Source organism: Sinocyclocheilus anshuiensis, unplaced genomic scaffold, assembly GCF_001515605.1.
Source record: "Sinocyclocheilus anshuiensis isolate Anshui unplaced genomic scaffold, SAMN03320099.WGS_v1.1 scaffold447, whole genome shotgun sequence".
Classification (NCBI taxonomy): domain Eukaryota; kingdom Metazoa; phylum Chordata; class Actinopteri; order Cypriniformes; family Cyprinidae; genus Sinocyclocheilus; species Sinocyclocheilus anshuiensis.
Window position 1 is genome coordinate 891,935 of NW_015552615.1, and position 14,888 is coordinate 906,822.

At 34.4% G+C, this 14,888-nt stretch overlaps 1 protein-coding gene across 1 annotated transcript in view; it reads left to right on the plus strand.

The window, feature by feature from the left end:
- The window catches only part of cdh22 (cadherin 22), a 210,643-nt gene that overhangs the window by 106,188 nt on the left and 89,567 nt on the right, over positions 1 to 14,888 (plus strand). Inside the window, exon 2 of the mRNA XM_016457334.1 lies at positions 2,662 to 3,587. Within this exon, the coding sequence (XP_016312820.1) occupies positions 3,360 to 3,587 (228 nt within the window). The 5' untranslated portion in view covers positions 2,662 to 3,359. The remainder of the gene's footprint in view (positions 1 to 2,661; positions 3,588 to 14,888) is intronic.

The following is a 14,888-nucleotide window of genomic DNA, read 5'->3' on the forward strand; positions in this document are numbered from 1 at the left end:
AATAATTTTGACCCATACAATTTATTTTTGGCTATTGCTACAAATATACCTGTGCAATTTATGACTGCTTTTGTGCTCCAGGGTCACAAATGGTATGACACTTTTTGACACACATTTTTAGATAGGAAATTTTAAAGAGAAAAAAGAATATGAATAATTTGCTGCCATTGTATGAATAAGATGTAATCATGCAATCTATCAAAAAATAACTGTAATCTGATTACGAGTATTTTAAAATGTAATATAATCTAATTACGAGTACTACATTTTTGGAATCTGATTATGTAATCCAGATTACATGTAATCAAACAGACGTGGACGAGGAACACAAATCAAGTACTTGAGTAAAAGTACAGATACCCTAATAAAATATTACTCCAGTCAACTTAGGTACTAATTTTCAATTTTACTTGGGTCAAAGTGCAAAAGTACTTGATTTTTAATGTTAAGTATTAAAAGTAAAAAGTACTGATTGATCAATGTTTATTTATTTTGCATTTCTATATTCTCCTGCTAAAAATACAAGTCATAACACTGATAACTACTACTAAAAATGACTGATAATTCAAGTGTGCAAACAAGTAAAAATAACAAAATATACCACATAGTATATAGAAATGAGGAAAAACAAAATGTGTGTTGCCAAATATAAACATACAATATACTGTATGTATGTTGGGCAAAATATGGCAGGATTTTAAGAAGAACGCTATGCAAACACTGCAAAAAAAAGTTGCATGGTCATTAACAATTTTGCCATTAGTAGCTTAAATTTCGCGCCCGAGGATCTCACATTCTTTTGAATTCTGTGAATTGTTAACTGGAGACTCGCTCTGACCGAATCATTTGAATCAGTGAGTTGCTGACTCGAGAATAGATCCAATCGAATCGTTTCAATTCACGAATGAATCGTTCATTGCAATTTGCGAAATTGATTGAAAAGAATCGGCTCGTTTAAGAATCGGACTCCACTACCGCGTCTCGTAATGCGTGAAGATTTCTCCAGTTCAAAATGGAGCAAGGAACGTTTACCAAAATAAAAACACTCCAGTAAAGTGCAGATACTTGAAAATTGTACTTGAGTACAGTAACGAAGAACAAATACAGTACTACCAAGCACTGGCTGTGAGTGTTTAATTTTTCACCCTCTTTACAAGGTCGTTTCTCTTTTGGGATGCTTCTGTAAGAATGTCTTAGCTAGACGACGCAAACGGCTCGTTGGCCTTCCTCCAGACGCGAAGCCGTGGCAACCGTCTGCCAAAGGTTAAACAACCAATATCCTGAAGGGCCTTTCTTGGCCCCTGCTCATCCACAGGAGCTGTAATCTTTTAGCCTTGAGGTTGTGACATTTCAGCCATGCTAAATGTTGTTGTTTTTCTCTTATTCTGAAAGCCTCAAAGACCATTAATCATTTCCCCTGCCCAATGGCGCTTTGGCTGATGCACAGTGGGGCCATAGCTTATCTTCACCTTCCTCACCAGTGTTTATTTTAAGCGTTAGGGTTGCCACTCTAATGGATTGAATTAATTGATTAATAATTTTATCCAATTAGTGCTCCCTCATGCAATTAATCAGATAGACTCGAGTGTAAGCGCCTGCCGTGGACCGCAGCTCGGCAGACAGATGCTTTGGTCTCAAGTTCGTGATATATAAACCTCCCTTTTTCCTTTTCCGGCCACACCTGGCTCCGTAACACAGAAGACATTGCTCTTGGGCTTAGCACATTATCCGGATTCTTGCTGATCACAAGGTTTCTGCTTTGAGAAATGTTTTTCAGGTAGATCACCTAAATGAAGGTGTGTTTTCTTGCTGCAGTCCTGTGGAATCCAGGAGAAAATCAAAGATTTTAGATCCGTGAACGCTTTAAAAGCATTTTGTGTGTCGGAGAGGATGGCAAATTCACTGTGGCGTGTATTGAATTATGTATTTGTTTAACAAGAATGAGAACGCCATAACAAGAAGTCCAGGATCGATACAGTTTGTTCCACTATTGATTTATTGCAACTGGATCCTTTTTTGAAGCTGCATAGTCATCTATAAATTTCCATTTAGTGCCTTTTCCCTTTACATATGTTTTTGTTTTAATTATTGCTTCTCTAAAGTTGTTATGCTCTTTATTAATAATAATTAATATTAATAATAATTAATAATAATTATTATTATTATTATAATTATAGAGCAAAGATAACTGGTTACAGAAGCAAAAAACAACAAATGGAAATTTAAAATAAAATAAAATAAAGCATTGAAATTAAAATGAATGAAAATAATTATTAAATTATTATTAAAATATTAAATTATTATTAAATAAAATATTATAAATCTAAATAGTAATATTCAAATTATTTAACTTTGAAAACAGTGAAAACTGTGCTGTAAATATTTACTTCACTCCAAAAATAGCATTTATTTTCTCATGACTTTTCTTTTAAGGCTTTCCTTTCTTTTTGTCAACTAGGCAATGCTGGTCATTGGTTAATGTTAACCAGTAGTCAGATATCTATTTAGCCATCTAACCATCTAGTTAGCTTGCCCTGTTAGTTAGTTAGTTAGTTAGTTAGTTAGCTCTGCATAGCCAGCTATAAGTTTCCATTTATTGCCTTTTCCCTTTTTACATAAGGTCTTTTGCTTTTCTAATCAGTTATCTTTGCTCTGTTACAGGTGATCAGATGCTGAGGTCGACATGAACTCACCAATGTCAAACTCTCAACCCTGCAGGTCACGAAGTACCGCGACACATGGATCTAGATTGGGATAACAATGCCTCTGATTTTGAGTAACAGCTTGCATCCATGAAATTTGAGGATTGCTTTTTTGTCTTTGGGATGTGAAGCATACAAATGGAAATGAAATGGAAAATGGTTGGATTACACCCTTTTTGTTAAAGCAGTTAATATGGAGCGTTCATAAATTTCCATACACACAATGGGATTGCCAAGATTGAACCATAAAACAACATTTTTGTTACATGTTTGCAGTTTCGTCCAGTACGTTGCTCTTCAACTTAAAACTCAACTCGAGCACAGATAGGACATCAATGGCTTTGTGATTGGAACCTGTCATTGTGAAACACAACATAGATATCAAAACAGAGGAGTTATAGCTGTGTGTCACCGAAACGGCCTCATCGTCCTAAGAAAGATTCCTCTTAAATGCCCTCTTGAGGACCCGGTGGCCTCTGCGATGACCAAATACCTATTGGATTTATAGTTTCATTGAGCAGCGGCAAACTCTCGTTTACCTTCCTCAACCCCAGAGTCAAGGAGCTTTTCTCAAGCAATCAGGCGGTTGGGTGGAAAGCTTCATCTTGAACAAGTTTCTGACTTCTGCCCCATGTAGAGACGAGAGCGTTTTCAAACATGGCTCCCCACTGGAGAGGAGGAGCTCAGGTTTTGGCAGTGACTCTGGGAATTCTGCAGTGCTGCGGATGGCTGTCCGCTCAGACCGTAAGGACTAGTGTTGGGATGATGGGAAGACGTCCGACGCAATGGCCGATGTCCCATGAACGGGTGAAGAGGGGATGGGTGTGGAATCAGTTCTTCGTCGTGGAGGAATACACCGGGACAGAGCCACTTTACGTCGGAAAGGTAGGACTGCAGAACATGTTTTTGGTTGCATGCTTACTGCTTATTTTTCCATGCAGGAGAAAATCTATAGCTGCACAATGAAAGCCATGAAAGATGTGTGCGCTGTGCATTTAAATGAGCCACTTCTCGAATGTGTCTTAAAGTGTGCGGATGGTGTCATGCTAGTTTATTAGGACAGATCAAGCACAAGTTTGGTCATAAAGCTTGTATTTCTTCTAGATCTATGTGGGCCAAACTTAAACAGCTTCTCTTATTATGGAATATGCATGTCTTTTGCTACATTAGCAATGCATTAGCAACACTGAAAAAGTGATTTAGTGTGTATATATGTTTGTTTATAAGTTGTGTGCGGCTGGGCAGTATCACAATATATTTGGGTCTAAGACAAAAAAGGTTTTTCAAGTACCAATAGAAGTTACTAGAAGTTAAGTATACGGTAATTTTGTATTTTTTTCTTCCATACATTAGAATGTGTCCTATTTATTTATTTATTTACATTTTTTTTCTGAGCAAAAAATGACTATCATATATTTTTATCATCATTTACAAAAGACACCCACTGAAATGTCATTCAGCGTAGTTTATATAACAAAAGATCTTGTTATATTTTGAACAAGAGTCATTAGATGACATTAAAAGACTGTATTTAAGGATCACCCCATTTTATCCATTTGCCAGCAAGAAGATTTAAATCATTTAAAATGTCACAATTTTAAACTTCTTCTAGATTTAACAATCTTAAGAACTAGTTTGACTATCTAGCAGCTAAGTGGTAATCAGTCTTACATTTTGCATTCAAATTAGACCAATCTTTTGTTTATGAAACTGATTTTAAAAAGTTATGACCAGTCTTATGAAAAAAAAAAAAAGACTAACTTTTAAGACTAATCTTGCCATTTTTTTTACATAAATATATATTTTCGCTGAATGACAATTAAATATTATTTCACCCATTTTATTTAAAAAATTTTTTTTATTGTTATTTGAATCATTGAAGCAGACACTTGTATTTATGATGCTTACTGTTTATACACTGTGCTTTTGTACGTTTGATTTGATATGGACACCAAAATGGAACGTCTAATTTTTTAACCATTTGCAATGATTTGCAGTATTTAACATTTATACCGAAAATTGCAGTAATTTTAATGTTATTTTTTTATGTTATTATTTTTTTAGCTGATTAGCTTTGTAATCTCTGGAGAGCGTCAAGATTTAAACTTCAATAGCAATGAGTCCATTGCAATGAATCAATTTTCCTTTTGCAAATTCATCAACTGGAAATGTTCATGGCATTCTCTTTGTAGCTTAATTAAAAATTGTTTGGTAAATATTGTAGTTTCTATTATATTGCAGATTAAATATCACTCTTATGTTCATTTAGTCTCGAATCAATAGTATTTTGATATTTCTTTGTTTTTAATGTGTGTGTGTGTGTGTGTAGCTACTGTATATAGTAATTGTTTTAGCTGTGTTGCACAGCAGTAGTGTGTTGTAGAGATATAAGCGACTCGTGCAGTAATTAATTAAGAGATTGTGTGTGTGCCAGAGAAAGAGGAGCTGATGTCTAAATGAGAGCCATAAAGGATGATGTGGGAAATGGAAGGGGTATTCTGGAGAGAGATGATTTTATTAATAAAATTAGCCAGAGTTACTGTTCCCTGTGAAGTCAGTCGGGCCGTGAGCCCAGACTATTAATAGGGCTGCTGGTGTTGTGTGTCTATTGCTCACCGTATCACAGACTTTAATTAAGGTGATATAGAATTAAATATGACCATTGCCTTTTACCAATGACGGTCATTTAAAACAATCCCTTTCTTTCTCTTTCCTCGCTCCCGCACTGTCCTGTGATTAATCTGCTAATGAAATATCATTTTTCTAAACGTTTGGCCTCTGCATCGGCAGCTCTCTTCAATACATTTGTAAAATGAATTTCACTTACCCTTGCGTTATTATATATGTGGTTTTATGTGTCTGTATTACACGGCTTGACTATAATATGTGTTGAGTTTGCAGTCTAATAACATCCAATGTACTGTGCAAATTTTATGCGACAAAAACAACTTGTGAAACAATGCAGAGCATTTGTATGGACCTATTCACATTTTTTTCCTATGAAATCTGGCAAATCAAACACAAAAACGCACTTGAAAATGTCACCTTACGGACATAAAATGAGTTCTGAATAACATTTCATTTTGAGAATCGTCAAAAAGTTTGAACCTTTTAAAAATGAGTCCTGCTGAAGTGACCTGTTAGATGAATAGAGGCATTTTTCCTTCTTTCTTTCTCTTTAATCAGACTAAACCTGCTAAACCTTTGTTCCTGCTGGAGTGGCTTTAATATCTCATTCGTTCTTTTAATTCAATAGCTTTAATTGCAGCCATTAACTTTAAGCCCAATAATGCTTCATTATGACACCAGTCTTTTCTTCAGCAGATGTCTTGTGTTTTTGTCTGCAAGGAATAGTGCACTTGTATTCACAAAAGCCCCCGGTGACTTTCTGCTATTTACATTAGACTTTCAAACCACATCGACTCAAAAGGCTTGTCAGAGAAACACGGACATCCTGAAGGTTAATTCTACGCATCAGTCCCTTTTCTGCAAAGAGCTCTAAGAGAGAGTGAAAGTTGCAATATTTCGTGGCGAAAAGGCCACTGCACCATTTTTCCCCCTCCAACTCTGAGCCTTGAAGTCCAGACGTATGTAAACCTCGAGTCGATAAATATTAGAAGTCTCTTTGCAGGGAAAGGCAGCAGGGCAGCAAAAATGAACAGTGGAAAGAGAGTTTTTACACGCCGAACACCGACAAGAACATCCCACCATATGGGCAGCGCAGCAAAGTGGAAAGATTTCCTCTGCGCTTTGAAAGTCTGCCAGCCTCCTCCTTCAGACGAGCGGCAAACATTGATTGATAGGATTTGAACGTGTAGAGCCGAGACGCTGAACAGACGGCGGCGTTCATAACGCACATGCCAAAGATGTCTGAACGTGTTCAAATAATTTCCTGCAGGCTTGGGTGAATCGTTCAATCTTTCACGGAGGATTATTTTTGTGTCTGAGAAAAAAAAAAAGGTTGAGCGTACAGTATTTGTTTAAAGCCAGAGTTTAATAAACTATTATTTATTCAACAGTTAGGATTGGGAATGAAGAACTGTTTAATTTGTAGGGGAGTTTGCTTCCTCCCATTGTTATTTAGATTTTTTTTTAATACTAATATAGTTTTTTTAAATGAATTTTTGAATGAGCTTTTATTTATATATTTTCAGTTTTTATTTTCATTTTTATTATTACTATAAGTTTTTTTTTTTTTTTAGAATTTTTGTTTTCTGGTTTTGTCGTCGTCATTATTATTATTATTATTATTATTATTATTATTATTATTATTGCTATATTTTGACTATTTAGGATTAATTAATGAATGAATTAATTTATTAATTTATTTATTTATTTATAAATTTATTATTTTTATGTATTTCTTTATGCTTCACGTTATTTCAGTTATGCTACTTTTTAATTGTCCTTTAGTGTGTATGTTCTTAATCTAGCATTACTATTTTATTTTACTGAAGCTTTATTTAAAATCAAATTTGTATATTTGTTTGTTTTTAATTTAAATATTACTACAGCTACTACTACTAATAATAACAATAATTATTATTATTGTAAATAATTATAAGTATTAAATAATTAAATATATACATATTAAACAATAATAAATATGTATTATTATTATTGTTGTTGTAAATAACTATTACTGTAAATAATTATAAGTATTAAATGATTATCAATAATAATTATTAAAAATTAATGATTATTAATACTAAATATTATTTTGTATTTATTAGTAGTAGTTTTTGTTTTGTTTAACAATATTTACCATGTTTCCCCCCCTTTAAAGTAAAACATTGATCCACACACTGCTTATTGAATTTGAGTATCAGGTGAAAGTTGTGTCCTACTTCATAGTCTGCATTTCACTCAGTTGAATAATTGATAAATAATTATTAGTTTCATACCCTCTCTGCCTCATAAGCATCTCTTTCTGACAGGCCAAAACTCCTGGTTAAAAATGTATCGGGATCTTCATGCAAAATCTCTTTATCCACGAATCGCAATAGTTTAAATGTCAGGGGTGATCGTCGAATCTGCATGTTGATTGCGAGACGAAGCTTTATGAATCCATTATTAATGTTTTGATCTTTCCCTTGAGAGAGAGTGTTTTGTAGCTAATGAATTTCAGCAAAACAAAAGGCCTGTGTTTGCTGATGAGGTTTGGCCGTCGTGACCCGATGTGCAGATGTCTAGGCTGAAGTCTCTGGTGAGAATGTCACACGGTTTTGTTTGTTCAAGCAGCAATGAAAAGTGTTAAATTATCAGGCCCATAAAAATTAAACTCATCAAAATCCACACTGGAAGTTGTCAGTGATTGTTAATGGACAGAGATGCCGTTTTGATAGTGCACTTCTTTAGTTTGAGATTTCCACAGCTATAAATGCAAGACTTTGACATACAGTTCATTAAGTTGTTTTTTTTTTATTAAGAAATTAGAACTTTTATTGAGCAAGGATGCATTAAATTGATCATAATTGACAGTAAAGACATTTACAATGTTACAAAAAATTCTATTTCAAATAAATGCTGTTCTTTTGAACTTTCTATTCATCTGTGAATCACGGTTTCCACAAAAATATTGGGCAGCACAACTGTTTTCAACATTGATAATAATCAGAAATGTTTCTTGAGCAGCAAATCAGCATATTAGACTGATTTCTGAAGATCATGTGACACTGGAGTAATGATGCTGAAAATGCAGCTTTGATCACAGAAATAAATGACATTTTACAAAATATTTACGTAGAAAACACTTATTTTAAGTTGTAATAATATTTCACAATATTACTGTATTTTTGATAAAAATAAATGCAGCTTTGGTGAGCTTCTTTCAAAAACATTAAAACATCTTCCTGACCCCAAACTTGTAAACTTTACTGTATGTATGAAATAATTATGAGGAATGAAATATATGTGCAGCCCGCAATGCATTCAAACATATTTCAACACCAGCAGTCGTAGTGGGACTTTCTGACCCGCGTGTCTGGTTTATTCACACTTCTGATGTGTCACTGGTGTTCCTGCCTCAGCACTCATCAGAGGTGAGATATTGGGAGTGTCGGCTAGCTCCTTCACCGTGACTAGCGGCTAACAGGTTTGCTTTGTTAGCGTGTGACCTGAGAAAGCCTGGAGCTCCACTGCTCCGTCACTACACCGCTCAAATACCAACTCAGGCTCCAACTGTTTGTCCATGGCAGTCTTTTAGTCGTTCTTGGTTAAAAATGTATAAGGTCTGTAAATGATAAACATAATCAAAACTTTGCTGTTAAACCTGTTTCACTCAATCTACTCCATGTCTTCTGTCGTCTGTCTGATTGATAGTTTAGATGATCAAGTAAAAGCTCTTTTAGTGTGATTGTACAAACGTCCAGCTTCAGCTTCACGTGTCTCTTTGCTGTCAAATCTTGACTGATTTTGATCAAGTAAACGTCAGAATAACTGCAGTAATATCTCCAGATGAACACTTACTGGACTGAAGCAGCTCAGCTTTACTTGATTCTCCATCAATCATGTTTTAGAGTCTCAAATCTGATCCTCAGGATCTTTTGAGGAGCGTTTGTTTCCAGAAGCTTTACTTTCACTGTTCCTCAGCGGAGGAATGATCTTCACAAGCCTCCAGAACATCTCACATCTTCTGAGGAGCCTTTATTTCTTCAGCTCTCAATTACTGCATTATATACATTTACATTTAGTCATTTTGCAGACGCTTTTATCCAAAGCGAAATTGTAGAATTATATGTTTGGATCATTTCAATCTCATCTTACTAAGACATATTATTGGAGATATAGAGTGACGACTGATATTTATATGTGTTTTTACTGTAATAAAGATCTAATTTATTTATATTACAAGCAGTCAAAATGTGATACTTTTTGTCCATATTAATCAGCATCTGCACCAAATATTTTTGTAATTATTTAATTAAAATATATTAAATAATGTAAATATATTATATTAATATCTATTTTTATTTATTACTTTTTTTTTTTTGCTCAGTTTGTGTCTTTGAATAAAATTAAGCTGCTTTATCCTCTAATTTCTTACTATATCAAGCTATATGAGCCATAAAAGCCTGATGCATCAAATATGATACTCAACAAAAATATGTGTTATTTTCTTTATTATACATAAACATACATAAAATATGTATGTTATTTTCAAATTTTCTTTTATATTTTGTCTAAAGGTTCGATAAAATGTTCCATTTCCAAAAAAAAACAAAACAAAAGATTATTTCCTATTACAGGCTTAATATGCATAATTCCATGTGCATTTTTATGTTTTCTAATCATACCATTAGTTTATCAACAATCTAATCACAAACTCTGCTGGAATTAATTGTGAATCAAGTCTACTTTGTGTAGTGCTAATTGCCGTCTATGTAGTGTTCCAAATCAGTCACTTATCTCGGTTTGAAGGTGCCTATGTAGACAGCAGCAAAGAAGCAGTAGTGTTTTTAACCAAAGGTATTCTAAGGATTTTCAAACTGTGTAGCGAAATGAAGCCGGCTTGAGGGCTGCAAAGTGATATTATTTGGTTTAAGCCTCTTGTTAGGGAGTAGAAATGAAGTCAGAATAATCAAATATTGCGAATGGCCACAGAGTTTTAAAGACGAAAGCTATTAGCAAGCAATGTAGCTGGAGCAGATAAGGCCTCTGCATGACCTTTTGACCTCTCAAGCTCAATAACAGCACTTGTCAGGTAAAAGATGCATCTCAGTCTTGCTGCGATGTGTTTATTCTGCTTTCATTTCATTAGGGAAAACAGCAGAGTCAGAGCAAATCCAGAAGAGTCAGCAGATCCAATTATTATTTGTTGCGTTCCTAATTGAGGCAGCAGATGTGATGTTGATCATATAATCTCCGTATGCACTAATGTGCACAAAAGACTCCAGGAGCGCGTCGTGTTTCTGTTTTCCGATCAAACGCTCGCTGTGAGCAGACAGGGAGGAGGATTTTTATCCTCCAGCTCTCCAGATATTGCCCAGCTTTCTTTGTCTTCCTGTTAGAGAGTTTTTTTATTACTGTTGAAATATTGATACACTGAAAAAGAGGATATTTCCAAGTGCATGTTTTATTCGACTGAGGGAGGATTTGAAATGAGGAAAGAGGGCGGAAAAAAATGCAATACCGTAGGCCGGCTTGCGTTATTCCCATGTTTTACGACAACTACCTAATGAAAATTCCCACGGGGGTGATAGAAGCCGCTATTTAATTAAGAGTTTATAAAATATTTAACACGTCGATGATGGAGAGGGTGATTTCGCTCTGTCCACTGCTGTTTAGAAGACTTTGCCAGGCACATTATAATGTGGAACAGGCACAGACTGAAGCTAAAGAAAGTCAAAATGATACAGTCGACGGAGCATTACAACACCGCAGCGCTGCAGATACCTCTGCATTTCAATAGCTCACATCAGCCTTTCAGCATCAACATCTCCCTGCTGATAAAAACAGCTCAAACCAGAATTAAAGACCTATTTTTTGCTGGTTGGATCTGGATTTGCAGGGTTTAAGAGCTGCCAAGGTCTCAAAACTACTCTGAAAGCATCTAGTTAGACCGTCTTGGACTTTTAGTAGGAAATCCTATGAAATGTGGAGGTGATTTCTAATGATATAAAAAATGTTCGATTAAGTGCACGATATAGGCACGTGCTATGAGTGACGCAAACAGCACACACAAACACGAACACATGCTGAATTGAGTGCTGTACCTGCCTGTGATGAGGAGATTGTGAATAAAAAAATGAATATTAGTCGAATTTAAAATAAACATTTGCATTTGAATGTTAGGAGTGGGTCAGGGAGCGTCATCAGTGGTGCGAGATGCGGTGATAATGATGTAAGTGACGTTGTTGCATTTTAATGCTTTGTTAGTCTTTTTACAGTCTATGGTCAAGCCCACGAGATGCGCCGCTGCTGTGGTATGCATTCAAAATATTAGAGAAATATAGAAGCTCAATGCGGAGAATATCTTGATTAGGTTAAAACTGAAACCAAGCCATTCACACAGATGCATATTCAGCGCACTTTTTAGACGGATAAATATGACTGCTGCACTCACGTCTCACAGAAGAGATGTAGCCATGCAAAGTTAAAACATTTAAACTTTTAGAAAAAACGTCACGAATTTGTGGAGGTTTATTCCTTTTCACTGCGTCTCTTATGTTTTTAAATGCAATCTGTGTGATGGGCGATTCGGCTCTTTGTATTAAGCAATGCATAAATACTTGATGCTGTTTTGTTCATAATTGTTTATGCAATTTACGTTTAGATTTTTGTTTGAGTTAATTTAGACATAATGCACATTTTTTTATAGACAGTTATTTCTTTGCGTTGACAATTTAAATGTGCTGCATTATTTTGCTCATTGCGCCCTCCTGTGGCCTCGGGAGACAAGCCAAAAGATTAATTGAGACCTATTTAATCTGCATATAAAACTTTAGAAATTAGATATTTGTTTAATTTTTATTGTGTGTTTGACCGTTAAAACAACAAATATTTGTTGTTTGTCTCAATAAATTGGGTTAATTTAAAAATACAGTGGTTAAATTAAAAAAAAAATTATATTGCTCTTTGTTTTAAAAAAGCTTATAAAAATGTCAATAATTATCGATACCGAACGATATGAAACATTATATCGTTGATACATTTTTTAGCTATATCGCCCAGCCCTAGTTTAAAAGCTGCCAAGGTCTCAAAACTAAAAAGCATCTATTCTAGACAGACCATCTTGCAGGTCTTAATGAAATCCTATTAAATTTTTGATTTCACGAAAGTTTTGTTTCTTTGTTTTGTGTCTTTTTGCTGTGAAATCTTTACTGATTTCTATAAAGTAAACATAAGAATAAAATATGATCATCAGGAAAAACTGCAAAACCCCCTCTAAAACTATCTAGACAGACCATCTTGGTGTGTTTAAACATCTCTAGGCTGAGGTTTAGTTTTTTTTTTAGATTTGTTTCTTTGTTTTGTTTGTTGGACCCCAGAATGCCTCCAAACTTCTCCTCCAGGCTGGACTTTAGAAACATGTCTGCTTTTCTATATAACGAGCCTCCGGCAGGCTGTGTTTCCAGAGCACTTCCTCCCTAAAGCTCTGAACTGACCGGCTTCATTACTGATCCATAGAGAAAATGGAAAGGATTGTTATAGTCGGCCTAAAGCGATTGCTTGGGTGAAATACATTTAAACACTCCAGAAACCCCAGACAAACTCTAGACTGTAAACTGAACCACAGAATTAGCAGTTATCCAGACACCAGAATATTTAAAGTGGTGTTCGCAACCCATTTAACTTCTGTAATGTGAGGTGTTTCAGTGTGAAATAGGATGTTTAATGGGAAAACAAATGCAGGGCAAGACTTACATTTATGCATCAGGAATTTGTCTGCAAGGCCTATAAACCTTTTGAGTTTGAAGGCTTTCTACACCTTTTTTTTGTTCAAATGAGTTAAAACTTTTGGTTTTTAGTTACTATATTTAATAGGATATATAATATATTTTTCAAACTATTAAATTTAATGTGAAATAATATTAATATTAAAATATTTAAAAACAGAAAGATTATTCAGATTAATAAATCACATTATTTTTCATTATATAAAGTAATATTATTTAATCTGTCTGCAAGGTCTATAATCCTTCAAACTTTGAAGGCTTTCTGCACATTTTCTTTTTTTTTTTCTTCAAATTAGATAAAAGTCAAAGACTTTTTTTTTTCAAACAAGTTAAAAGCTTCATTTTTTTGGTTATTATATACATTAAAGATATATAAAAAAATAATTAAATTAAAAATAATTACAAATTTGACAAATTGACATGATTGTCAAATATTTATATTCCATATATAGACAAACACACAAGATTATTAACATTAAATAAATAAATAAATGTATCCATTTTTATCCATTTGTTAGATTTAAATTTAAATTTATCGCATTAAAATTACAATTTGAATCGCAATTCTATATTCTGTTTCCTACCTCAATCCAAATTCACTTCCAGTGCAGTTTTTAATTGGAATGGAATGTCATTCAGTTCTGAATGGAGTGAATGACTGAATGAATCATTCACAATAAGAGCAGGAACATGCATTAGAAAGTAAATAAGGGTGTTTCTTTTTGACTTTTGAGGCATTTTTAGGACTGGCTGTCTGCAGATTGTTTTGTAGCAGATGAAATGCATTTGTTCAGGCCTTGTAGTCAATATCCGCTATATGTACCATACATCGGGTGCCATAGTAATGAGTCAAAGCAATGCCAAGAGGCTTGTGCAGAACCAGAGGAGCTGTCAGTGTGGCAAGAGATGATGGAAAACTGGGAATTGTGCCTTTCATCATGGCAACTCGCCATATTACTGAACTCATGAGGCAGATCACAAGACATTAGCCATGGAGAAATTACTGTATTTTACACATGGATGTACTGTGTACTCAAACTCATTTGCTTAGTAAATGCATTTTTAATTTTAGTTCAAACTCTATGCAAAATGTATGTTTGTGAACATCAAGTTTTATGTTGCTTTAAGTCTCACAGTTGTGCAATTCCCAATTCCCAAATTAGAATTGAATTTGATTTCACAAACAGGAGTAGTTTGTGATGTAATAAATTTTGAATATTTCTAGAAATATTGTTTATTAATAAGCAATGTTGTATTATACTGTGCCAATAAAAAAAAGAAGATTATATTTAATAAATGACCTATAGTTTTATGTTGGTAAACACTTCTCCAGAAATGACAACAATATTTTTATTTATATTTGACACTATTATTATTATTATTAGGGATGCACCGATACCGATACTGGTATCGGTATCGGGCCCGATACTGGTCTCCTGTACTCGTACTCGTACTCGTACTCGTACTCGTTAAAATGCCCCGATACCAAACGCCGATACCACACAGCATGTGTTAAGCGCCATATTCAGACAAAGAAACACCGACAACAGAACAACAGACAGCAGAAAGGAGTTAAGAATGTCTACTACGAAGTATATGTATGCTGCATTATTCAATGTTAAACATTCAGTATTGATATAGCTGATAAACAAATCACGCTGAGTGGATTGAGCGCGCTGCAGCGCAGATGCGCGAGCTTGTCGAGTGAATATATCTTTCTCACAGACATGACTGGAAAGTTTGTAGTTCGGTCGGATATGTCAAAAACAAGTAAGTAAAACAATGCACA